The 27,080-nt window shown below is 42.0% G+C and overlaps 1 protein-coding gene across 5 annotated transcripts in view; it reads left to right on the top strand.

Annotated features, from left to right (window-relative positions):
* bahcc1b (BAH domain and coiled-coil containing 1b) overlaps positions 1–27,080 on the top strand; it is a 318,643-nt gene that overhangs the window by 247,491 nt on the left and 44,072 nt on the right. For 4 of the 5 annotated variants that reach the window (XM_048555430.2, XM_048555433.2, XM_048555428.2 and 1 more), the window contains 8 exons: positions 348–608; positions 2,717–2,923; positions 5,090–5,448; positions 9,946–10,044; positions 13,454–13,583; positions 16,203–16,320; positions 18,257–18,332; positions 19,174–19,282. In XM_048555430.2, the coding sequence (XP_048411387.2) occupies positions 348–608; positions 2,717–2,923; positions 5,090–5,448; positions 9,946–10,044; positions 13,454–13,583; positions 16,203–16,320; positions 18,257–18,332; positions 19,174–19,282 (1,359 nt within the window). Of the gene's footprint in view, positions 1–347; positions 609–2,716; positions 2,924–5,089; positions 5,449–9,945; positions 10,045–13,453; positions 13,584–16,202; positions 16,321–18,256; positions 18,333–19,173; positions 19,287–27,080 lie in introns of all 5 variants that reach the window. The other variant, XM_059653699.1, reaches the window with a different exon arrangement.

Below are 27,080 nucleotides of genomic sequence, written 5' to 3'. Positions count from 1 at the left end.
TAATATTTTTGATTTTTCCGTTCCTCCCAGTTGCATAGAAAACTTGACAGACATATCGAGCAGTAGAGCAAGTTGGAACAAAGGAGCATCCTTGCAGTGGAGACAGGGGAGAGTGAGCCATGGAGAAAACTTAAGGCATGACTCAAGAGAGAACTTAACGTCACTGAGACAGGATTGACTAAGCAGTGTCCTTTGTCAATAAGCACATAAGAAGTTATAATGAAATTGTTTGCACAAAAGTCTGACTAAAAATAGGTCTTGTAAGGCAGAAAGTGTAAGTAAATGTGAGCTTTCTAACACAGTACTGAACTGGTAATTGAAGGTGCCAACTTTATTTCAAATTACAGCCTCAAAAATGGAATCTGGAGAAGAAGATGGTTTATCGACTAGTAAAACTGCTTTTTCAAAAAGTAAAGCAGCTCAGAAGACAAACTCTGACATTAAAAAGAAACCCGGAATTCAGCAGAAGAGAAGGGCTGTTGGGGTCAAAGTGCAGAAAGCCAGCAACAAGAAGCAGAAACAGGAAACGCAGGCATTAGTGACTGAAAAGGAATGGATGTCCACAGAGAGTGATGGCTTCTCTTCAGATGTTGGTCAGCTGATTTCTGGTACAGTACCACATGGAACCACTTAGAAATGACAACATGGAGACAAACAATGTGGCTCAACCACTCAGTCTTCATGTCCAATCTCGACACATGCAGTAGTCCTAATCCAGTGTGACCACCTGGTTCACATCATTCCTTGTTCCTCCTTTTTGTTCAGCAAGCTCAGTCAAGTGTGGTATCTGCTCCACTCACTAATTCTGGCTGTGCATTGTGCAGATTCAAAAACCTGTGATTCAGAAAATTATCTTGCCTTTCATCCTAAACCCCATATCTAATTTTATGTACTTGTTCTGTCGTGCTCAGTGAGCAGCCTATTTCCATACACTGCATCTCTGTACCTTCATCACGTTATACACATAGTCTCCCCCTAATCTTACCTGCTCTAATAAATATAGATTCCAAATTTTCAAGATTTTTCTCTAATTCGAAGGGTGTACTTTTGACATAAAAAGAAGACCTTTCTAAACTGTATTGTAGTGGCATTGATGGATTAATGCAGAGACCTTGCACAATACTTCATTGGAGTACCAGTAACTCGTCAGTGCTTAGTAAGTTTACATCATTGGAAGTGTTTACGTCTCCAAGTGAGTCAGAGATATCAGCTTGACTCTAACAAGAGGTTACTGAGAATGAGTGAAGAAACCTTAATATGAAGAGGGAAACTATTAGTTCATCTCTATCCAGTCATGTGTCTCTTTGTTGCTGTTTTGGTTAGTAACAGTGACAGAAACTCGGAAGACAGTTGGCTGGCTACTATTTTCCTGGCTAAGAGTTTTTTATTCAAGTTTCAAAAACTATGCACAACTTATAAAAACAGTAATTACTGCTCCAAGAAAGCATGGAAATCAGCTCCAGCCCTGAACAAACCTGAAAAAAAGGGTAGAAAATACACAATCAATCGTAGGGGGGATAGGGATTGTAGCTGAGCAAAGAGACCTAGGGGTGTACATACATTGTCTACCTATGACTCCACTTTCAAGAAACAGAGTGATGGAGAAGGCATTTGGCACACTTGCCTAGGTTAGTGCATTGAGTATAGAAGTTGAGAGGTCATGTTGCAGCTGTACAGGTCATTGGTGAGGCCATTTTTGGAATACTGCTTTCAATTCTGGTCTCCCTGCTACTGGAAGGATGTTGTGAAACTTGAAAGAGTTCAGAAAAGATCTACAGTGTTGCCAGAGTTGGAGAGTTTAAGCTATAGGGAGAAGCTGAATAGAGTGAGGCTGTTTTCCCAGGAGCATCAGAGTCTGAGAAGTGACCTTATCGAGGTTCATAAAATCATGAGAGACATGGTTAGGGTGAACAGCCAAGGTCTTTTTCCTTGGGTAGGAGAGTCCAAAACCCGAGAGCATAGGACCTGAGAGGCAATTTTTTCATGCAGAAGTTGGTGCGTGTATGGAATGAGCTGCCAGAGGAAGTGGTGGAGGGAGGTAAAATTACAACATTTAAAAGGCACCTGGATGAGTACATGAATGGGAAGGGTTTAAAGGGACATGGGCCAAATGCAGGCAAATGGGACTAGATCAGTTTATGATATCAGGTCGGCAGGTACACGTTGGACTGAAGGATCTGTTTCCATGCTGTTTAACTCTGACTGTATGTTGAAGTAGAGGTTTCTCAACAGCATAAATACATTTTAATTGAAATGTTAGTCTTGCTTTCCAAATGGAAAATGTTAAATCTTTCTTCCTAAATGGTACATCCAAGTCAAGAGGTAGCAAATATATCTCTCATTCAGCAAGTTTATAATGTTGTATATCTACTGCAGTGAGGTGTGTCTTGGTCAACAGCAAAACTGTTCCAAAATGAGAGAATCCAATGTGAGGACAGGAACAACTGAAACCTCGAATTGTGTGTCTTATTGACAATTTTGAGATAAATGTTCTGAAACTCAAAACCAGCTGTAGGATAATGCAGAGTGATGAACTTTTACTCAATAGTTTGACTTCACTTTGACCCATTGTCAAAACAAACACTACTGTAGTAACATCACCTTCAACACTGTATTTTGTCCAAATGATTTAAGTATTAAGGAGTAATCGAATGGACACCTGCACAAACCACTTGGCTAATTTGTCTTTTTTTCCCCCAATCTTTGTCTGCTTCAGACATAAGTGAAGACGACAACAACTATAACAGTGCTGATGGCAGTGATGCCATCACTGAACTGCCAATCAAAGATTCCAACCCAGGGCTGCTCACAGAATACTCAACAGCACTCGCTGCAACTGACATTGGTCCATCACCTTCCTCTGTTGTAAAGCTGGAAGCCAATCAGAAAGCAAAGAAGAAGAAGGAAAGGCAAGGCCTCCTGGGTAAGTGAGATACATGGCATTGCTTGACCATTCCAGTTCAGTAACATAAACGGTAAAAATTTTAGTCAGGATCAATAAGCACATTGGAATTGTGCCCTTGAATTTGACATTAACCTTCCCATTGCTCACATAATTGTACACTTAATATGAAATATAGTACAGGTTTTATCATCACCAAGTGCTGTAGGCAGCATTTTGAGTGTAACTCTTGGGTGATGAAATTGAGAAATAATTGTGTTGTGTGAGGTTGCTTTACTCCCCTCTGCCTTCTCCTGTAGGATTATGAATTATTTCTCCCAGTGTACATCTCCTATCACTAATCGAGGGAGAGATTATGTGCAAAACTGTGTTTCTGACTGGCCTTGTCATTGGATGAAGCACTAATCTATTGAATCTGTTGTTGTTCATGACTTGAAGTGTGTGTGAGATTATTCACATTTTGATTTTTATCATTTCATTTGTGAGAATATTGTGGAATCCTTCTGTACCCACTTTTCCTTTGTCTGCCTGACCTCAGGGGTGATGGGGGATGTACAGAGCTCTCTCCTGGCCTTTGTAGATGCTCTTTGTAATGACTGACATCCAGAACCACCCAGATAACAGTAGAACCTATCAACAGCAGTAGGTTTCAAGAGCACACTGAAAAGTATGCAGTGAGACACCCGCCTCCTGACCCCCAGAGACAACTCACCATCTGCAATGCACGAGTCAGGATTGTAATGGAATACTTCCCACTTTCCTACAGCTCCCGACAACACTCAAGAAGCTTGACACCGTCCAGCTTGATCGGCATTCCATCCACAACCTTCAATATTCACCCACTGCACCACTAGTCTGCAGTGCCTAGCATCTACAACTCGCAGCATTTTGCCAAATCTCCCCCAACAGCATGTTCTGAATCTGAGGCTTCCATTAACTAGAAGAACATGAGCAAGAAGTGGTATAATCACCACCAGCAAGTTCCCTGTCAAATCATTTGCCAACTTGGCTTGGAATAATGTTGCTATTTCATCAATGTTGCTGGATTAATTTCCGGGAACTCTGTCCTTCTGCTTACTGGTGGTGATTATCCCAAGTGCCTCCTGCTCATGTCCTTCAAGGCAATGGAAGCCACAGATTCGGAACATGCTGTTAGGGGAGACTTGGCAAAATGCCTCAAGTTGTAGATGCTAGACACTGGGGACCAGTGATGCAGGGGGTGAATATTTAAGGTTCTGGGTGGAACGCTAATTACGTTGGTTGGACTGCAGTGGTTCGTGAAATCAGCTCACCGCATGGACAGTTCGGTACAACACTTGCCAGTGATGTTCATATCCCATGAATGAATTTTTAAAAAGTTGCTTCCCTAATCAGATCAGTGAGAAAATGAATGGAGTGCACATTTTCACTCTTAAAAGCTTGGCAGGAGACGAGTCTCCCGCTTTAAATTTAATTTTTGTAGCCCATTCAAATAAGTATTACGTCCACCCTCAAATGAGAGCCAACTGTCAAAAACAGCCGTAAAAGGTCCAAACAAAAGCCTCATAAATGTGCTTTGCAATAAAATCTGTTAATGGGGACCACCTGCCACATGTAACCACAAGTGCATATTTCCATTCCCAGTTATGATTTTATTATGAGGAAAAAGAAACATGTCCATAGGAAACTTGCATGATCAGCACGTGGCCTAGGACTGCTTCCAAATGGATAATACAAAGAGTTGCTGCTGCTGCTGCTGGTGATAAATAATGGCAGAGGGATTTCATTTATTCAAATCTCATTTTACTTCACAGCTGTGCAGAGGGACCACCTACAAATAAAGACTTATTCTGTAGCAGCCATGAGTACTGTTGATGGATGCCACTGTTATGAGAACAACTCATTCCTCCATCCCCATCCTGCATATCATCTTCAGAAAGCTCAAGGAGTTGAGCTAAGTTTCTGTAATAATTGAACTCTCTCAGAACTTGAGTCCAGTAATGACATACAGCTCTTTGCACGTGTGTGGTCATTCTCCTCAAGTTTTTGCTGCTGAGTGCCAGGATGATTAAAGGTTACTAGAGGCATTGCTCATGTTTGATGACCAGGAAGGGCCCTGATTCGGATCATAGCAGTCGGTGAGTTCCTGCTTTACCTCTTGAATTGGCCAGTGTGTGAATTGTAAATTTCACTGCTTTGTGTTTTCAGGAACTCTCGGATTTTCCAGCGCAGATGGGGATGTGAAGATTAAAAGACGCCCGGCCAAGCATGGCCTGGAATCTAGCAATGCAGTTAAAAAGACCGAGAAGTTGCCAGCCACAAAGAAAAAAACACTGAAAGCAGGGGAAAAGAATAAGAAGATGAAGAATTCTAAGGGGCCAGCGGAGGTGACGATTTGGCGCCATTTTGAATCTGATCTGCGGCCCCTGCTGCATGATGGGAGATTGCTTCCTAGTGATTCTTCTATACCTGCAAAATTGGTATCCAGAAGGCAGACCAGGAAAGGTTCTGCCAATAGATGTAAAAATGTCACCAGGAAAAGTAAAGTCCTGCAAGCTACTTTTAAGGTAGGTGTGGAAAAGGTAGCTACCTTCAAATCCAAACAAAATGTCCTACATCATTCCCCCGAGCTGCTGTGAAATGGCAATAATTTAACTCCAAAAATTTCGCTGATAATTTGTTCAACTTCAAAAGGTTTCACTCACATTTATTTTCATTTCAAAGTGGCAGTCTTCTTTTCCCAGTTCTGATATAGCTACCAATAATTTGCATTTAAAAGCCCCTTTAATATTTACAGTTTCAGCTTCCCTGCTACTTTGTTGCCCATGTTCAGCTGAAAAGACTGGAACCCATTGACTATAGTCGAGTCTCCAGCTGCTGGCATTGTTTCTTGGTATCAGATGAGAGGGAATCATTTTGCGCAGCAAGATGGGTTTCTTTGAGGATTGATCCTTGCCTGAGATGCGCAGTACTCTGTCACCACAAGCACCTCAATCACTGACCAGCATCGATCACCCATTGAGGGTAATTAAATCCGAAAGTTAGTTAATATGTCAGCAAAGATTCAACTTAGCATCGCTTCTTCTTTTTAAACACTACAGCTCTGGATTCCATCTTCCTTCCCCTCCCCAAACTTAAAGTCTTCTTATTTCACATGCGACAATAGCAGGACAGATTTTGTTCTGAATTCCCCGACTTCCACTGTTTGAGCAGCAGTCCTCAGTTCTGTGTTTCGTTGTGATAGCTCAGCCATGACCGGAGGCTAGCAGTGCAGAAACTCTCTGGCATGATCCCAAGACCTGCTACTGTGTGATACTATGTATTACTACAGCAGTCTGCTGTGCTGAGAAGACTGCCAGAATCTTAAATTTACACTCCCCGCAACTCAACAGAAATGAAACAACTGCGCCTCAAGAGTTTCCCTGGCTCTATCTTTCCACATCTCCGTGCTATAGATTAATAAAGGCCAGTTTCAAATGTGGTATCGCCTGAAGTGTGTCATGCTCCCCACCATACCATGACCCACCTCACCCCCAATGTTCCACCTAAGAACGAACTCACTATCCTGATAGATTGGCCCTGTGGATTTTAAGACACATTAAAATATTTTGCAATTTCTTCCACTTCCTTTCACCAAAGGCTGTGATTTCAGCCTCCGAGGTCCCAGGGGCCAGGGGCCTTCCTGAATGACTCTGCCTTTCCACCTCCCACTGCACCCACTTTGACCAAGATTTTGGTCCGTTCTCCCTGTGCCTCCATTTGTCATTTTTTCATCAGTTTTCCGTTATGGATTTCTTAGGACTAAATTAACTGAAATTTAGAAGCATAAGTGGGGGCAGTGGGGAGGATGGGAGAGGATCCCTATAAACCTATAAAATCCTAACGGGGTAAATGTAGTAAATGCAGGAAGGATACTGCTGATGAATAGAATTGAGGGTCGTGGGGGGGAGGGAGGTGGGTGGTGGTAGAGGGAGTCCAGAATCAGAGGTCACGGTCAAAGAGGTCACAGATATGAGGTAAGTCATTTAGGACTGAGATGAGGAGAAATTCACTTAGAAAGTGGTGAGCCTCTGGAATTCTTTGTAACAGAAAGCATTTGAAGCCAAAACATTGAAAGACGAAATTAAATATAATGTTTAGGATTGAAGGGACCAAAGGGTTTGGGGAGAAAGCGACGGTGTTGAATGATTAACCATGATCATATTGAATGGTGTAGCAAACTTGAAGTGCCAAATGGCCTACTGTGCTCCTATTTTCTGTGTTTCGACATTCACATGAAATACTTTGAGACCATTTTATACATTTCTTGTTGTTGTTGGATGTGATAATAACTGTGTCCTTTGTAGCAGCCTATTACAGCAAGGAAGATTGGCTTCCGTGTCTGTCTGCTTCTGTTTTATCCGTTACTGTGGATGTAATTCTTGTCGGCTGCAATTTATTTTGCAGCGATTTCTCAAAATATTTACTTGTTTAAAAAACTTGCTGCTGCTGCGTGCCTGAGCTGAATCATGTGCTGGCATGTTTGTGGTCAGGTTTGCTCCATGCTCACTGGTAACATGTTGATTTTAAATAAATAAGTTACAAAAATACACCTTTGAATAATTAGCAATGTAGACCGAAGAGAATGTGAAAATAAGGAATTGAGATCTGATCACCTACCTGCCAAATAAACAGACTATCTTCTGAGCATCTTTATTACTGCGTAAAGTGAAGAGGTGAAGCAGCTCAGTGGTTTCTTGCGAGGATACAGAGTAAAGTTCCCTGCTTGGTGCTTAAGCTGAGCTCTTCAACGGGCAACTTTCTGATGAGTGGCAACTATTTCATAGTTGAGTAAGTTTTTAAACAATTGCTTTTTGTAGCTCAGCAGCTTTAAATCAGCTCAGTACACTTCTCAATTGGTGAGCATGATAGATTGCAGAAAGCCAGCCTATTCCAAGTGCTGCAAGGGATAGTGAACATTGTGTGGGGTTTGACATTAGGAGACTCTTCAAAGGCTTGCCATGGACTTTGTAGTATTTGCTGTTCATTTTGCTGTATTTAGAAATTTCATGGACTAGTTGCTGTGCCAGTGCCTGGCCCTCACCTAACTCACTGTAATCAGGAAATTAAGACCCAGCAATCTGTCAGAAATATGAGTAGCTTAAAGACTTACCAGAGATAGCAGGAACTGCAGATGCTGGAGAATCTGAGATAACAAGATGTGGAGCTGGATGAACACAGCAGACCAAGCAGCATCAGAGGAACAGGAAGGCTGATGTTTCGGGCCTAGACCATTCTTCTGAAGAAGGGTCTAGGCCCAAAATGTCAGCCTTCTTGCTCCTCTGATGCTGCTTGGCCTGCTGTGTTCATCCAGCTCTACATCTTGTTATCTTAAAGACTTGCCAGCTTGGTTTCAAGTCAGATCACACCCTCATCAGCGAAACTGACTCCATCATGTGCTTCAGTAAACATACTAACATGCGATATGGCAGACCTCCTAAACCTCATTCCCTCAAAGTCCTAGAGGGAACAGAGGTAACTGTAGAGTGTAGGAAAATTATGCTAGCTAAATTATGCCAGTGTCAATGTAATCCTTTTGAGTACTGGGGGAAAAGTTGAATGACTGTATAGAAATACTACATGATTACAATTCAAATTATCGTAAAAGCATAGGAAAGAATTTTATGGATTCACTGCATCCCAACTCACCCCCCACTGTCCTCTTCCAGAATGGAAGGCAGAGGCATGTTTAAAATGCAGCATGTTTTCTGACCATTGCCTACCCACCCATTTTCAGTCGCAGAGAGAGAGGCCTTCTCTAAGTGGGTGGTCTGGCATCTTTAGCTGGGTGAGCTTGTCCAGGGTGAGGGAGTCTTTTGGGATACCCTGCACTCAGCAGAGGCATACCCTGTTCATAGCCCACCTCCTCCCCCTCCGCCCCCAATCCCACCAGCACTCGTACTGTCAAAACAGGCCTCTTTACCCTGAAATCCCTTCACTGGAGCAGCCAAGCTCCAACGAAGCATACCCTGCACTTAATCAAAGTCTGACCCCTGTTAGCAGCTCTTCTTTAGCCCAGCCTGTAGTCTCAGCAATGACCACACTCAATTCTGGCCCTGCGAGCACTCCCAGAGCTGGCAGACATTCGTATTGGTCAGCAGCTCTTCTGGCAGGTTTTTCTCCCCAGATGGGGGTGGATGTTGTGTCCTGGGGTAATTAATGTCTCTCAAATGTTGCAGGGTGGGTAACATTACAATATACATTGTAACGTGCTCCACCTATAATATACATTGTTAACTCTCTGAGTGGAGAAATGGGAAGCCTTGCCATCTAAATAATACAGCTGCTGGAAACATCTGATGCATCTTCCAGCATTCTGTCCATTGCCTGCTATGACAGTAATTGAGTACATAACAAATCATGGCAGTCAGTCTCTATCAGGTTCTTGACTGTGGACCTCAGTGTGACATAAGAGAAATCCCCCAGCATCGGAGGGCTTCAGGCTCATTTCTCCAAAGTCACCAACTCCTTCCTAGGACGCTGTGAGAATGTTCCTTGTTTTTGGCGATTCTGCAGCTCTTTATTAGGGTCAGATGCAGTTTAGTCATACATAATTAGAAATTTGTCAATATTCAATTCAAAAGCACAGCTGTGGAACAGTTGACTGTAATGAGGAAAGAGATGCACAGGACTGCAATTTTCTATTTACATTTGTAGTCACAATGCTTATTTAGTTCATACACTAACTTGAAGAATACAGCATTTACACTGGTATGTGCCTTAAGAGAACAACTTCAGTCTGTTAACTCCTTTGAGTGAGGAGATCTGTTTTGTCTTTGTATTACTACTGTGTTCCATTTAGTAACAGGGCAGGGATCAGTTAGGTATTGTCCACAAATTGCTGTATGTTTACTGATGGAGCTCATAACTGGAGAGAGATTATTTTTCGCACTGATGTAAATTCTGTCTCAAAAATCTATCCTCATCTTAGTATCACTCTGAAACAACTCATCTGTAAGTGAAACTTTCACTTGGAAGCCAGTTCTCCGTTACTGATACTTAACACTTTTGCTTCTCTCTATTAGAAATCAAGTGGACTGAGCCTCTCTCAACAAAGAGCGAACCCCACTGACCACAATCGGAACAGACTAAACAAACTAAAGAGCAAACTGCCAGTGAAAGAGGTGAGGAGTTGAAGGAGGCAGCATCTTTGTACAATTGCAAACTGCCTCTGTTAATGAATCACTAATTCTGAATACCCGCAGGAAATGGGGTTTGGTTCATTTTTCTGCCACCATTTATTTAAATAAAATATTTTCAATACAATACGATAAATACAGGGGGAAAGAGTTGATTACTAAAAAGTGAAAATTGTCCTTCATCATGTTTCTGAACAAGCTATTTCATTGATCCAAACTGAATTGAAGTCAACAAAAACTTTTGAAGGTTGGCAAGCAATGCTGAGAAAAACGCCTCAAATTGATAACTTTTAAATTTATTTTTAAAAAGTGAAGTGCATGTTCACCGTAGAGTTTTAAAAGCATGTGTTTAAAGAGAATATGTCTGGGAATATTAGATGTCAGGATAATTTTTCAATTCTGGACCCACTCCTGAAAATGTATTAATCTTTCATGAAATAAATGCTCATTAGTAAGGATCAGCTTTGAAAATTCAATGCAGAATCTGAAATGTGTGGAATGAGATTAATATTTTCAAATAACTATAACCTGTCCAGTTTTCGTGTGTCCTTTGCACATATTGTGGCATTTGTCCAGTTATCTCAGCAGTCAATTCCCATAATTTGCTTCACGATAACAGAATAAAAACAGCAAATTGTTTTTGACTTTGGAATTGTTTGTCTAGCTCCTTAATCACTTCACAGTCTAGTTGACAGTACTCTGTTCATTAATGCTGTCTAATAGGGAAAATTAAAACCCTCCAATTTAATGTGTTGCCTATGTGTCTTTTCCTTTGGGAGAGATTCAAATCCTTGGTGATTTGGTCGGTGCAATCCCTGACAGAGTGATCTAGGGTACAGAGATGAGGTCTGTACACATGATCTGCAGTGTTAAAGAGAAACGGCAAATACTTGTCTGAACAAAATAATGAAGGGGGTGAGATGAGGCCTTGATCTGTGACAGTTAAGAGAACTCATTGTTGACAACTTTAAAAGTTAAGGTCAGATCTTCATTTTCCCGTACTCCAAACTATTCATTCTCAGCATCTTTCCACCTATGAAACGTGATGGATATGCAACAAACAAACTGTTTCAGATGATGTGTCTTCATGTGGCACACCTTTTTGATAATAGCTGAAGAGACCAATCATTGAGAGGCTGGCTTTGCCACAAATACTGCTCATGAAGTTACTTGGTGTCACTGGGGAGCTTTTCTTTGGCTTTGATGCCTATTGCCAAGCCACTGTAACCACCGGTCGTTGCCGAGGTATGTGCCTGTCCACAGGAGATGTTGCCATTTCCCTCTGACATCAATGAGTAACTCCCAGATGTGATAAGTGATGGGAGTCACATTCGCAAGCATCTTTAAAGTGGAGTCTTGGGTGTCTTACTGGTTGCCTGGCTCTGGTTGCCTCACCATACAGAAAATCCCTGGGTACCATCCCCAGTCCTACAACATGCCCAACCCTGAAGCTGCCTCTGTTTGAAGAGCACGAACAAGTTTGGAGTTCTGCCTTTGAGAAGGACTATTACATTTGTGACTTTGAGATGCCTGAATCAGCACATAATACACTGCAGGCTGTGAAAGTGGAAATTGTTGAGATGCTTTCGTTGCAAATTGTGGTTTACACATATTTCATAACCACAACAACACACTGGAAACCTGATAAACCTGGGGCATGCATGTTTGTGGACCAGCCAAAGGGATAGAAGGCTTTCCTACTGCACTTATCAACTTTTGCTTCAGGGGGCAGATTCTATTCACCAAGGGAGCAGTATTTGCTAACCACTTCCAGTGGGCTGTTATTTTGTGAAGTTGGGATGGAGATGCAACATCTTTGTCCCATGACCAAAGTTTTTTTGACATTTAAAGTCAGAGGGAGCAATTTACATGCATAAGAGAGACAGTTCATGAGTCTGGGACTCAATTTTCATGTGGATGACAAGTCTAGCATCTTCAGTGTGGCAGAGTTACCTCATAGGATGTGATGTGCTTTTTGTCTTTACTTTCAGTCTGGACAGGTTGCAGAGCCCGTTGTCTGACCTAATAAGCAACTAAATTCCATACATATCTACAGGGGAGGCAAAGGTCAGGCAAAAGGAGAAGAAGATGCCTAACAGACTGGGGACAATGTTTCCTGTTTCATTCCACTCTTCACTTTCACACTGTCAGAAGTTGAACCTCAAACTGTGCAGTGCAGTGCACATTACCATGGAGGAATGGATTAGTCTGAGGCACTTTGGTGGACAGCTAATTGTCCCCAAAATCTTGTGGGCTCAGCATCTCTGATGGTGTTGGATGCCTTAGTGGGATCTGTGAAAGTATAGTGAGGTATACCCTGTTCCTTACAATTCTATTCTAGCTGGCATATGGAGAAAATGATGGACAATGTCAGTGATAACGGACAATGACTTCTTGGGCTTTGTACCCTAAATGGACTCTGCCTAGCCCCTTGAAGATGGGGGCACATTGACCATCAATCACTAACTGCCCCAACATGTGCACTGAAGATGAATGGTCTCCTATCATTTGGAATGTTCTTCAGAAGTTTACCTAGGGTATCGTAGAATTGCTGTTTGTTTGTAATACAGACTTACCGAGGTAGAATGTAGGTACATAGAATATTGACTGTACCTGCATCAGATGGCAGCCACAGGAAGATCAAATGTAAAAAGTTGCTATTGGTTACACAGTTGAGAGTGTCGACCAGTTTCTCAGTGCACAGCCTGCACTTTGTAATGGAGGTTTCAGCGCTTTGTCTTTGACAGCAGGGTATTGTAAGTGTGGCTTTTAGAGAGTGTGTACTTACCAAGAATCTATTCCTCACTCTTGACCTCCAGGAGGAGGAGGAGAATACCTATGTCCCTGGAGCCTACACTGTTGCAGGAGCTGTCAGAAAATGCTAACTTGAGGGAAACCTGAGCCAATTAATATTGTGTCAGCTTTGATATTAATGCCATTAACGTGTTTTTAACGAATGTTGAGAGGAATTGGCCAGTGGGTCCCAAATCACCAAAATGTTGGTGTGATCTTGTCCTCCAGATATGCCATTGCCGGGCCCTTCTCATTAAAGAAGCCATGACTTGAATAGGGCAGAAATCTTGTCGGATTGTAGGGCTGAAGTTAGTCACCAATGGGGGAGCGAGGGCACAGAAATATTTGAAATCAAGGTGTAAGAACTGCAAAATCACTGCTTTACTGGATTGGGTGCCAATATAGGTCAACAAATAGAGGTGTGCTGGTTGAACAGGATTTGGTGCAAATTAGGACAGAGGCAGGTGCACTTTTAATGCAATACCTTTCACTTTGACATTGTCAGTAATAATTTGCACTCGTGTAATATTACACCCACACAGTGAAAGGAACAATCAGTTTAAGTGTACATTTAAATGTGCTTTATTCTTCTTTCACACAGTCAAAGGGACGAGCTGTCAGTAAACTATTGGAAAGCTTTGCTGCAGAGGATGATTTTGCGTTTGATGAAGACAGCAGCTTTTCTGAGGAAGATGAAAATGCATCTGTGAGCTGCTCAGCAGAATTGTGTGGTAGGAGTTTTTTTAAAATCATTGCTGAGTTCTGCATAACAAGCAGACAAAATTAGGACTGAGCAAGTTGTAAGTCAACAGTTCAGTATAAACTGGATGCCTATTGGTGAGATTACTCTGACAGCTTCCTTTTAAAAACTTAAAGTGGAAAGTTTCAAACATTTTACAGGTCTGTGGATGTCTGATTCTGTTTATATCAGGAAGTAAAGTGCCTTCTGTAGAAAGATAGCAACAATCTTATACTAGTGCAAGTTTGGGGATTTTAGTTAAAAGGTCAAACTAATCACACAACAGAACACTAGAAACTGCCACCTAAAGGGACCATAGATTACAGGCTCCATGTATTTTGCAGATTCTGTGTTTCACTAAAAGCTGTTGAGACTCATTTTCTTCATTTTACTTGCTCTGTATCTTACAACATGTTGACTCAAGCTAACCCCACTTCTGTTCCTAGACATTTCCAGCACCCTGTTGTGTGTGATGTAATTTGTACTTAATTAAATCGGATTTCCAAACATTGCCCCAGTGAAGGTTTACTCTAAATTATGTCTGTAAGCTCAAAACGCTGAAACATGGACAAAAATAAACATGCACATTTTTGAAAGTGCAAATAGCAAAGGTTTCCTCGAACTTCCAACAATGCCTTCTATAAAGAGCAAGTCAAACCACACTGGCCTTTTTTCAGTTTTGGGAGCCTCTGTTTGCTTGTGACATTAATTTTCATATTAAAAATATGTTGAGAACTGAAATAATGCAGTTATTGATCATTCCATGTATGAAATCAGGAATATTTTGCGTCAGTTTTGACTTTGGAGAAAGAAACAGAGTCTGGAGAAATCGGGGGAATAAATATTGATCTTTTGAAAACTGTTCACGTTACAGAAGACAAAGTGCCAGAGGTCTTAGGAAACATAAGTATGGATACACTTCCAGGACACAATCAAGTGTATCCCAGGATTTTGTCGGAAATTAGTGAAGAAATTGCAGGGCAACTAGCGGAAATATTTGTATAATGTATAACCACAGCTGTGGTGCTAGAGGACTGGAGGGTGGTTAATAATGTGCCTTTAATTAAGAAAGGCTGCAAGGAGAAGCTGTAAGTATAAGCCTGTGAGCCTGACATCGATGGTTGGTAAGTTGTTAGAGGTCAATCTGAAAGACAGGATTTACATGCATTTGGAGAGGCAAGGACTAATTAGGGATAGTCAGCTTGATTTTCTACAAGGAAATTCGTGTCTTACAAACTAGATTAAGTTTTTTGAGCAAGTAACCAAAAAGATTGATGCAGGCAGACCAGTAAATGTTGTTTACATGAATTTTAGTAAAGCCTTTGACAAGGTTTCACATGGTAGACTAATTAGTAAAGTTAAATCATGTGGCATTCAGGGTGAGCTTGCCAATTGAATACACAATTAAGTTGACAATAGGAAACAGAGGGTGGTAGTAGAGGGTTGACTTTCAGACTGGAGGCCTGTGACTAACCATGTTCTACAGGGATCGGTCCTGAGTACATTTTGTTTGTCATTGATGTAAGTGATTTGGATGAGAATATAGGAGCATAGTTAGTAACCTTGTGGATGACACCAAAATTGCTGGTATAGTAGACAGTGAAGAAAGTTATCTAAGATTACCAAGAGATTTCGATCAATTCGTCAATGCATTGAGGAGTGACAGGTGGCGTTTAATTTGGATAAATGCAAGGTATTGCATTTTAATAAAACACACCAGGGCAGTTCTTATACAATTAATGGTCAGGCCCTGAGTAGAACAGAGAGACCTATGGACTCAGCTACATAATTCTTTGAAATTTGCATCACAGGCGGACAGAACGGTTAAGGAAGTGTTTAGCATGCTAATCTCTATTGCTGAGACCTTTGAATATAGGAATTGAAGTGTCATGTTGATGTTTTATGGGACATTGGTGAGGCCTCTTTTGGAGTACTATGTGCAGTTCTGGTTACCCGACTAGAGGAAGGATATTATTAAATCGGAGAGGGTTCAGAAAAGATTTACCAGGATTTTGCCTGGAATGGACAGTTTGAGCTATAAAAATTGGCTGGATGTGTTGGGACTCTTTTCCACTGGAGTATAGGAGGTTGAGGGGTGACTTTATAGATGTTTCTAAAATCCTAGGGGGTGTAGGTAAGGTGAATAGCAAGGATCTTTTCCCTAGGGTGGGGAGTTCAAGTCTAAGGGGCATATTTTTGAGGTGAGAGGAGAAAGTTTTTAAAAAAGACTTCAGGGGCAATTTTTTTTACACAGAGTGGTTCGTGCATGGAATGAACAGCTGGAGGAAGTGGTGGAGGCAGGTACAGTTGCAACATTTAAAAGACATTTGGATAAGTACATGAAAAAAAAGGGTTTGGAGAGATGTTGGCCAAATGCAGGCAAGTGGGATTAATTAAGTTTAGTAGCATGGTCAGTGTGGATGCATTGGACTAAAGGCTCTGTTTCTACACTGTATGACTCTATGACAATACTGAAGCAAATAACTCCAATAAGGATAGCTCTGTACCAAGACATTCCAGTGAATTAAAGGCTCTATCATAGTTGATTTTACACATTGCATCTGAAAAAATGATCTTAAAAACAATATTGCTTGTTTTTGTTATCTCTCAGCCCCTCAATGCTGTACCATCAGTAAAGAAGATCTCAAAGAAGGACTACGCATTCTTATACCAAAGGAAGACAAATTACTGTATGCAGGATGTGTAAAAATTCTACAATCACCTGACATGTAAGAGGAAGTTTTACTTTTTGTTCCATTTCACAGTAATTAGGTGACAGATTGCTGCATATCCCTCATGCTTGTTTTTTAAAAAAGTGCTGAATATTTCATTTTGTTATGCAGGACTCACTGCAATCTAGCCAACCCTGACTATGTTCTCTAATTGAAGGAACAAGCAGAAATTAGAGAATAAAAGAGGAGATTTTGCCTAAAACACTTTAAAGACTTAGCTTTTCCTGATAACTTAATTATAGAATGCAGCTGACAAATGACATATCAAGCAGGATTTTCGATCTGAGGTGGTGGGAGCCACTGCTTCTTATGTCTTTAATTGCATTAACAAGATGTTCTTTGCTTGTGGATTAGTCTTGGATTGACTCGACCTCCAGGAAAATGGACCAGGAATCAGGATCATAGTATGGAATTGAGACACTGATCAATATTGGGGAAATTACAAACCTATCAGCCTCCATTCCTGTCTCCATGTCAGCACCAAACCCTACCCTTTCACTTTGCCAGTTCATTCTTTGCTAAACAAAGATTAGTTATTGAAGGCATGTTCATTGATTGCTGCAGAGCTGAATAGATTGGATTTGATGATGACAGAATATTTGCTACGTAATAGAAAAATGCCTAGCAATCATCTAGCGATTTATCTGTCAGTTGCAAAATCAGAGGATTCCAAAATTTTCCAAATCATTTGAAAAGCAACAAAAAAGCTAACAACGGACATAAGTTCATACTGAAGATTACAACAGAATTAACCTGAACTACATTTGCAGAGAGCTTGCTCCTTCATGTTAACAAAGTGATTGGGGTTGATGTGGACTGAACAGCAGAAATAGACGAAGGCAGATAAATTCAAAAGAAGTAAGATCTTCTACACAGCATGGAACTGATGCTAACACAGCTATTAAAGGTTGATTTTGCATAGTGTTACAGATGTGAATATAATGAATAGCATATTTGTGGTGGACGGTGGATCTGGACAAAGTATTCTTGTTAATCTGACTGCGGTCAGGCTCCAGATATCAAAATGACAACCAGTCAAGTTTCCCAGTGCCCACATTTCCTTTAACACTTAAAATAGGCGTAAGAGAAAACTGGTTCTAGGCAGAAACTGAGTGGCAGAATGAGTTGGAACATTATCCTTCTGGTTTGGGGCACAAATGCTGGCTGCAAACAAGAGTTTTGCGAAGGGAGCCTCAAATAGACTTGGGGCCTTCTAATTGCATGTGCAAAAGGCCTAATGCATGCTATAGGTGTAAACATTGGACCTGTCCTTTTTCAAAATATGCAAGGGGCTCATTTCTATCATATCAGCCCACCCCCATATTAGATCACAAGACACAGGAGAAAAATTAGGCCATTTGGCGCATTACGTATGTAGACACCATCTTGCATCTGAGAAACAGGCATGGTGCCATCAACATTTCAGCCATTACCTTTTCAGATTATGCTAAGTAATCACAAAGCACATGGGCACTCATCAGTCAGCATTACCCCCAACCTACTGCTGAAACACACCAGCCATATCATGCCTTCTCATTGATACATTGGCATTAGGCAGAATGATTCCACCAGCATGCTTGCACTGTTCCCCCTTGCCTTTCTTCACCCCCCAAAAGTATTCTTTATTCAGAGGCTTCTGAATCCGACAGCAGTTCACAAGATCTACACATCGTGTTTTTTTTACTGCCCTGGAAGGCATAACAAGTGACTCACCAGCTACAGCTCATAGTTGGGGAATTGTACATTTTACATGGCTGCTTTCTACTTTGCTGAAAATGCTAACACTCCCAGGAGTTTCCTTCTATTCCTCCAACCAAGAAAACCATTTGAAGGGCTGCTCAGTGCCAACTGTAATGTCTTGTGCAATTACAGAATTCATAAATATTTCCATGCATGGATATATTTCTCAGTAACTGGTCTTTCCTTTGTACAGTTACAGTGTTGTGATTGAAGGAGAAAGAGGAAACCGGCAAAGAATCTATTCCCTGGAGCAACTGCTACAGGAAGCGGTGAGTTCCTTTTGTAACTATTTCCCTCTGCCTCCAGTTCAAATCTTGTCCAGTCCACTCATGAGTGGTCAGACGAGATTATAAATACTTTACACACCATAAGAAAAATGAAGAACCTGTAGCTTTAGCCTGTGATATCGATTGAGATAATTTATAGGTGATAATAGAATGCAATTAGCTTACAAAGAGCCTGGCATGGAAGGTTGAGGGGAGTGTAAAGGATGATGCCAAGGCAGGTTGATCTGGTTTAATTTTGGAATATTTCACATTTTTGACCTATCTTCATTTTGCAGAGATCTACTTGGTAAAGAAACCAGGAGCAGATGAGGGACTAAATGAAATGCATTGGCCAAAAGTGTAGAAAAGGACATGTAATAGTTTTCAAAAGGGCATTGAAGAAATACTTGAAAAGGAATTTGTTAAACAGCTATGAGGAGAGGGCACATGTCAATGACCAATTGGATAACTGTTTCAGAGAGCTGACACAGGCATGCTGGGCTGAATGGTCTTCTTCTACACGTCATTATTCCACAGTTCATTGTTGAATCCACAGGGTGGAAGCCAGCAATAAAAATTATTTTTAAAGTATTTGCTGAATGGCAGTGGGGAGAGGAAATGTGAGTGTCCACCAAGGACAGTACACATACTTAAATTGAAGGATTCTTTTTAATTAAATGGGGATTTGAGTTTTACCATGAGGAATTGTTAACTCAATTTGGAATTAAAGCCTTATTCCTATCATTTATTTTTAAGGTTCAGTTTCGTGAGAGACTTCTGCAATATGATGCATCATCAATGTTACTTGGTGAGCTTATTTATAAAATAAAAATATTACCCACAGGTACTTGATGTCAGACCAGCCTCAACACAGTTACTGCCGCCGTCTACCAGGGTATGTGCTTACTGGAGTCAGAAATCCCGCTGCCTCTATCCAGGAACTATCGTCCAAAGTAGGTGCTTGTTTTGACTCAAATATTCTTGATATAGTATGTGGAATAAGGGCCTGAAGTTGGCATATTAGGAGAAGAAAGTTTAGTCAAAGCAGCTACTTGTCTATTAGCCAAAATGAGAACAGCATTAATAAAAATCCAAATCTGGCTGCAGTACAGTCAGTCTGTCTATCCTGACTCAGTTTCCTGTTGATTAGCTAGTCCTTTTTCCATGCAAATATTTCACTATCCAACACCAAGAGTTCTTACCTCATATAGTAACCTCTTCAACTTATCAAATGCCTTAAGAAATCCAAAAACAATACCTTTTTCTTATTCCCCTTGGTCTGCCATGATTCTACATCATCAAAAGGGCTCTAAACATTTTGCAAGCATGATTTCCCTTTCACAAAACCATGTTGCCTCTTCCTGTTTGTATAATGATAGTCTAAATGTCATGCTACTACGTAACTAGAATGCTTTTGACAACGTCCTTGGCTAACTGGCCAATCATTTCTTGTTTTCTCTGTCTCCCCTTTTGGAAAATGAGGCATTCCATTTGCTATTTCCAAATCTTGGGAACTTGGCAGAATCTGGCGAATTTTGGAAGATTGCAAAACAATGCATTGTTGTCTCAACCACCACTTATTTTAAGACCCTCGGATACAGGGCTTTAGCATCAGGACATTTGTCAGCTTTTATGCTATTAGATCTGGAAGTATCTTTCTCATCATCGTTTTATATTCCTCCCTTTTTACCTTTTGTTTTTTTTAAAAACAGCCCTTGAGCTGTTCTTTTTCCTTTCTCCTATTGTGAAAGCAGATAAAAAATATTTATTCAAGTATCTCCCATTCCCTTTTTTTTCTGGTTATTTGTAAAGCAGTCTCATCATTATGATTGCTTTAACTAATATCTTCACTTGTTTAATTTCCATTTTTCATAATTCTTGAGTTTTTCCTCCTTAACTCTTGATTTTTATGTGAATTTATTTTGGTTATCTTTTCCTGGTTTCTAAAAGTTTCTTAAAAGTCTGGCCATATTGATAATCTTTCCTGCATTAAGGGCATTAGGACTGGATGCTCCATCCCCAAAGAGGTGGTTGTGGGCAGAAAAGAGGTGCCCACAGCCCCAGTGGGCCGTTGGAGGGCAGAATACCACCGGCGTGGTGACACCTGCCCCAGTAGCCTCTGACAAACCTGCTGCCTCTGTCACTGCTTCAGAAGTCGAATCAGCGTTCCTGGGAGTCAACCCAAGGAAACTGACAGGCCCAGACGAGGTTCCATCTGAACACTCAGATCCTGTGCGGACCTTCTGATGGAGGTATTCACTGACATCTTCAACCTCTCCCTCCTACAAGCTGAAGCCTCACCTGCTTCAAGAAGACCACCATCATCTCTGTACCTAAGGAAAGACATGCAACGTGCCTTAATGGCTACCACCCAGTAGCTCTGACTTCAATAATTATGAAGTGTTTCAATAGGCTGGTCGTGGCCCACATCAACTCCAGTCTCCTAACCTGCCTCGATCCCCTACAGTTTGCTTACCAACATAACAGGTCTACAGAGGATGCCATACCCTTAGCCCTGCACTCATCCCAGGAACATTCAAGCAACAAAGGCACCCACGTCAGATTCCTACTCATTGACTGGACCTCCACCTTCAACAACATTATCCCCTCTGGACTGATCTCAAAACTGAGTGACCCTTGTCTTGGCCCTGCCCTCTGTAACTGGATCCTCAGCTTTCTGGCCCATAGGCCACAACCAGTGAGGATAGGTAACTGCACCTCCTCCACAGTAACACTCAACACTGGAGCCCCCCAAGGATGTGTCCTCAGCCCCTACTGTACTCCCCGTATACTTTCAACTGTGTTGCTAAATTCCAAACGAATGCTATCTATAAGTTTGCTGACGACACCGCCCAAGTGGGACAGATGCCTAACAACGACAAGTCAAAATACAGAAGGGAAATTGACAACTTGGTGACACAATATATTGAAAACAATCTGTCTCTCAATGTCAGCAAAACTAAAGAACTGATCATTGACTTCAGAAGGACAGGAGGAAAACACACCCCCATTAACATCGATGAAACTGAGGATGAGAGGGTGGAGAGTGTCAAGTTCCTCAGAGAGATCATAACCAATGACCTGTCCTGTCCCACATAGATGCCACAGTCAAGAAGGCACAACAAAACCTCTTCTTACTCAGGCGGCTCAGGAAATTTGACCTGTCCGTAAGGTCCCTCACCAACTTCTACAGATGCACCATAGAAAGCAAACTGTCCATGTGCGTAACAGCCTGGTGTGGCAACTGCTCTTCCCAGGACTGTAAGAAACTATAGAATGTGGTGTACATAGCCCAGACCATCATGGAAGCCAACCTTCCATCCATGGACTCCATTAATACAGCTCCCCACTGAGGAAAGGCAGCCAACATCATCAAAGACCCATTTGCTTCACCGTATTGATCTCCTTCAACCTCTTCTGTAAGGTTTTGGAGTAGATTTGTAGCTCGGGATGTGGATGTGGTGTTTGGTTGGTTCACCGACCAATTCTGTCAGGCAGAAGGTACAGGAGCCTGAACACACACACAAGCAGGTTCAGAAACTGGCTGTTTCTGGCTGTTATCGTACTGTAGAATGGACTTTAGCCTCTAATAGTGTAAACTGCATTGTAGCCTGTGCACCTCTAAGTCTTTGTAATCTGTACATCCTTTGTTTGCTGTGATTTGCTTGAACTGTTCATAAATAAAGCTTTTGCTGTATTTTGGTACAGGTGACAAAAAAAAACTCAACATCAAAAAAAACGTTTGGAAGGCTCTCCCCTCTCAAGCGGCCAGCCTGTTCAGTCACTTTGAATGTGTTAGAAACATGCCCTTCTGAGATAACCTGCAGGTTGTGGTTCAGGTCTTCAATCTGCTTCAGCCATGGTCAGCTCTCCTGGTGGAGCCAGTAAGGCTTAAGACATGCTTGGGCCCTCAGGATGTGAAGCCCACCTACCATCCTTAATTAAATGGTAAGGTCAAAGAAATATCCCTGTGCCAGACCTGTTGCTGGTCAGTGCAGCTTCAGGATCCCCATTTGGCCCTAGTTTCGGATTCCTGAAGGCCCCTGAGAAAGGTCATTGCATGGCTTTTCATTCCACCATTATAAGATGATAGCTGGCCAAGGTCTTGCATCTGCTGGTGTTGAGTTTTGTTATGTAGACCCTTTAGTGAACTAATTAAATCCAATCCATTTTGTCACCGTGTTGAAAGCACCATTAAAAGGCCCCAGCTGACCACAGTTCTGGAGATGGTTAAATGAGTAGTTTTTTACTATCGAATATTTCATGGACCGTTTAACAGATTTCTCCCCAGTCAGCTGGGAGCCACTGGGACACTTTAATGTGACACACTGTACTGGTGAGTGAAGAAGTAATGTGAGATTGAAGCTTTCAAGATATCGGCACAGAAACAAAGGAGTGTTTCTGGAAAGTCTGTCTCACTTGGCTTCCCCTCTGCATGCAACATTACCTTGTTACTCTCCTGTGCAGTTTAGTTGACCAATTCCCTTTGTAACCTGAGCAAACAGTTCCTATCTAATGTGCCCTTGTTACTGATCATTAGTCAGTATTAGTTGTTTCAATTTTTACTTTAAATTCCCCCGAACCAAAAATAAGTTTGTAAAATGGAATTTCTGCGCTGGGTTTCCTCATCAGCTTTGTTTAATCAAAACCTTGAGCTCCTCTCCAGCTGAAATGCCATTGCTTCCTGCCAGTGCAGTATTGTGGCTGCTGTCGATTTCCTGTACAGTAATACCACATTCGTATTTTCCTGTTCTAGTATCTTCTTCTGTTTGTTTTCTGGAGCAATTGCTTTCCCTGTGCAGCACTGTGAGCTTATTGTCTTCCTGGACATTATTGTGATGATTTTGATTCCCTTCGGAGTGTTATGATCATTCAGCTTCTCATTGTGCATTGTGACATTGCATCCCCTGTGGTGTTACTTGTTCACTGAATAGTTTTCCCAGTTACACTGCTGCAGAGAAAACAAAATTATTTGCTTTAGGAAATGGACTGGAATTTCTGCCAATCAAGGCCTTCTCCTGGTCATCCAAAGTGGGCAAGCTGAAAATTGGCTGGAGCATGCCTCATCGGATGCATTTCTTTGGTGTGTAACCTCACTGCTTCTTGCTTTCCAGGTGAAGAGCAGATAATGCACTCACCCTTAAATGCAAATAAGAGAAACAACATTCTCCGACTTACTGCTCATCATGGCCATCAATAGAAGCAAAGGTCACCACCTGGTCCCAAAGGCCAGGTGACAGCCAAGGAGGTCCTGAGAATGTCTGTTGGGTTCCAGACTCAGAGTGAAGGCGCAGTCAGTCCCACTTTGGTGATGCAGTGTGGTCCAGGCCAGGGTGTCTGATTTCAACATTAAAGTGTTCCCAAGGCTGGGAGATCAGCTCGGTCAGGTTTATACCTAAATTGTGAAAAGTTGTCTGCTCCTAACAGTCCCATTTAACAGATTTGAAAGGTCTAAAATATGGTGGCTGGAATCTTAAAGGGATGCAGTGAATTTTGTGGTAAAATCAGAGAAGAAATGCAGCAAAGCCCATCTCAACACTGGCGCCATCCTTTATGTGGTATGACAGATTTCTTGTGAAGCAGCGGTAGGGTGCCACTTAAGGGGGTCTATTGCTCGTTAAAGTGTCTTACTGATGGCCCAACTTGCCTCACTAATATTCAGCTCCTAAACAAGCTACACATCGATAAAACTCAACATGGATCTGACAACAGGCACCCGGTGAATTTAGCTCACTGCTTGCTCTAAAGAGCCACCATGTTGGACACTGAGCAGCAACATCTGAGGGCGTACTGCTCGGGCACTGGCCACATGAACCCTACAACCACTGACATTGGCATCCGATATGCGCCAGCCTCCAAGAACCCTCATGACACATCTTGGTTCCACTTCTGCAGTTCAGTGCTTCACCTCAGTCTGCACCAGCAACTCTCATTGTAATGTTGCAGCGAGGACACTGTACACACAGGGACATACAGCCTGACGCAGTCCCTGAGCTGGGTGTATCTCCACCCTGTTTGCTTGCTGTTGGAGTGCCCACTCACGCTGAGTCTTCCTGCATGCTTACATCCCTGCCCTGCTTTGCCTTGCCTTTTTGTGATTTGCCACTTCTGCCAGAGATACCAGGCCCATATTATTTCTGTCTTGCCTTGCAAACGGTGCACATATAAAGGGAGAAAGCCTGTTGTGGTTGTCAGCAGGCCTCAGTCAAGTCAAGGGAGACAGCCTACTGTCAGGGGCCCTGGCATGGAAAGTCAAGGGCAGCTTCAGTTACCAGACCAGGGGCTTGGACACAAATCAGTCAGCCACTCGAGATGGTTCGAGAGAATTTAATGCTATCTGCATTAGGGGTGAGGAACCAAATGATGTGCAGCCTACCAGTCAACTTAACGGAGGCAGGTATTATAAGTGATGAAGGCGAGTGGTGCAGATGGGGCGAAATCCCAAGCGAACACGTAGACATTGCAGAGGGTAGGCAGTGTTAGTGATGTTGGGGAATGTGGAGGAGAGCAAGAGAGGGAAGATGTTGCACAGACTAGTGACAGTGGTAGAGCATGAAGCTTCGTGGGAAGTGGGGTTAGCAGCATAAATAGAGTGAATGCGAGGTATCAGACAGAAGATGGTTGCAATTAACTTGGCAGAGTGAAGAAGGTCATTGACTTTCTTCCTACGGTGTGGGGTATCCTCTAGATGGATCTGTTTGCTTTACTTGGGTGACAACCTTGGATCAGGCTAGAATGGTCTAGTGTCATGGTCACCATCACTGCTCATCCTGCGGAAAGAGTAGGCCCAGCCTATGCACCATCCATCCAGCAGAAACTCCAGAATAGTGCCTGCAAAGTCCATTCCAGACATGTAGGTAATATTATGGGGACTTGGGTTCGAATCCTACACAGCAGATGGTGGAATTTTAATTCAATAAACATCTGGAATTAAGAATGTAATGGTGTCCATAAATCCATTGCTAATTGTCAGGAAAACCCATCCAGTTCACTGTTGTCCTTTAGGGAAGGAAATCTGCCGTCCTTATCTGGTCTGGCCTGCATATGACTCCAGACCCACAGCAATATACCTGTCTCTTAACTTCCATGTGGTCAGTTAGGGATGGGCAATAAATGCTGACCTGGAAGTGATAGATGCCATATAAGTAGAACTTCATGATAGAAATGCCTCCCTGCAACTCAGGTTGGCCAAAAAAATGTCAGATTCAACCTTAGATCTCTCTGTGCAGCTTAAGTTAAATATATAGAAGGAAAGGTTTGATCTTTTCACACATGCGAGATGCATGGTATTTACATCATACATGCCAGACCCTGTCATTTTGGGAGAATGGCCAGCAAATCCAATCTTCCTGATGAAAATCAAACCAGACTTTCAGGACCAGCATCTGGAATTATCCCCATATTCTCCGTCTATAAGATGCAACATGTGACAAATGTCTCACAGTAAAGAGGATTCAGGCAGGAGTGCCACAGAGATGAATGGAAAAGGAGTAATATGTCACCACAGGAGAGAAGGAGGGGGTAGATCATGAGTAAGGGAAATGGATGCCACCAAGACAGGGGGAGGAAATGGTAATTAATAACAATGATAAAGACAGATAGAGGAGAAACAGAAAGAAAATGGAAGAAAGTGAGAGGGACGGGAGGCAGTAATAATGGAGTAGTGGAGAAAGGTGATAAAGAAATGGGGGGGTTGGGGGTGATATTGGAAGAGGCAGGAATAGAATATAATGAAAGAGAAAAAAATAAAGGAGTTTTGTGGCACTGTGGTAGTGACCTCACCTCTAGCCCAGAGGATCTGGATTCAAGTCCCATCTGCCACAAAAATATATCTGAACAGATTTTTTTAAAGGGTCAGGAATGGGGAGGAGGAAGAGGGAACTGGTACAATAGACGAAGAAAGATGAAGTATGAACCTTTGTATTGGGGTGGTGGGAAAGGCCATGTCAAACAAGACTGAGATGGGGTAAGTGGGACATTGTTGGCATAACCTGCAGAGAACTGACAAGGAGTTCTGAGATGAAGCTTTGGTTTTCATGTTGAACTATCCTTGAAGGGTCACTGCACCCAACCGTTAACTCTGTTTTCTCCTCCACAGATGCTGCCAGACTTGTTGAGCTTTTCCAGTGACTTTGTTTATGTTCCTGATTTACATCATCCACAGTTCTTTTGGTTTTTGTTTGACTTATCAGCCTTTTGGGCATTATGTCAGTAATTCTGAAGTATTCGGTCTGACATTGCAATTTGATGGTTACTGCATGACGTACTAACATTTTTCGACAATTTTTTCTGTGCTTAATCGAGGTGGAATCAAAGGTTTACAATCACATCTGTGGTTCATGTATTCTGAAGTTCACAGCTGATCCCATCCGTGCTTTAAAAATTATGAATCACCTGACACAGAAGGTCACTTTGAACGTATTTAAACATTTCAAAAATTGTTACTTGAACTTTAACCTGAGGAAGTGAATCATAACAAACTGAGCCGACCTAGACTTGGTGAGGAAGCGGTGGAAAAATGCAGTCTGAGACAAAGGATCAGGTGTAGCAAGAAATCCAGTATAGAAATTTGATAAAAGGGGACTGGGCAATTATGTCTGAATAACCTGCAATCTAGCAAGTTTCTATTCTTCTTAGCTTCCTAAAGCTGAACAATAAGTGATTCCATATGAGTTTTGCAGTTCACATTCCCAGCTGTAATACAAAGCTGCTGGAAGGGCCTCTTCTTATGTCAACTTAATGGTGACCTAA

The sequence above is a fragment of the Stegostoma tigrinum genome, chromosome 22 (genome assembly GCF_030684315.1).
Source record: "Stegostoma tigrinum isolate sSteTig4 chromosome 22, sSteTig4.hap1, whole genome shotgun sequence".
NCBI classification, from domain to species: Eukaryota; Metazoa; Chordata; class Chondrichthyes; order Orectolobiformes; family Stegostomatidae; genus Stegostoma; species Stegostoma tigrinum.
Note: the sequence above shows the minus strand (reverse complement) of the source record. Positions and strands in the feature narration are given on the sequence as shown.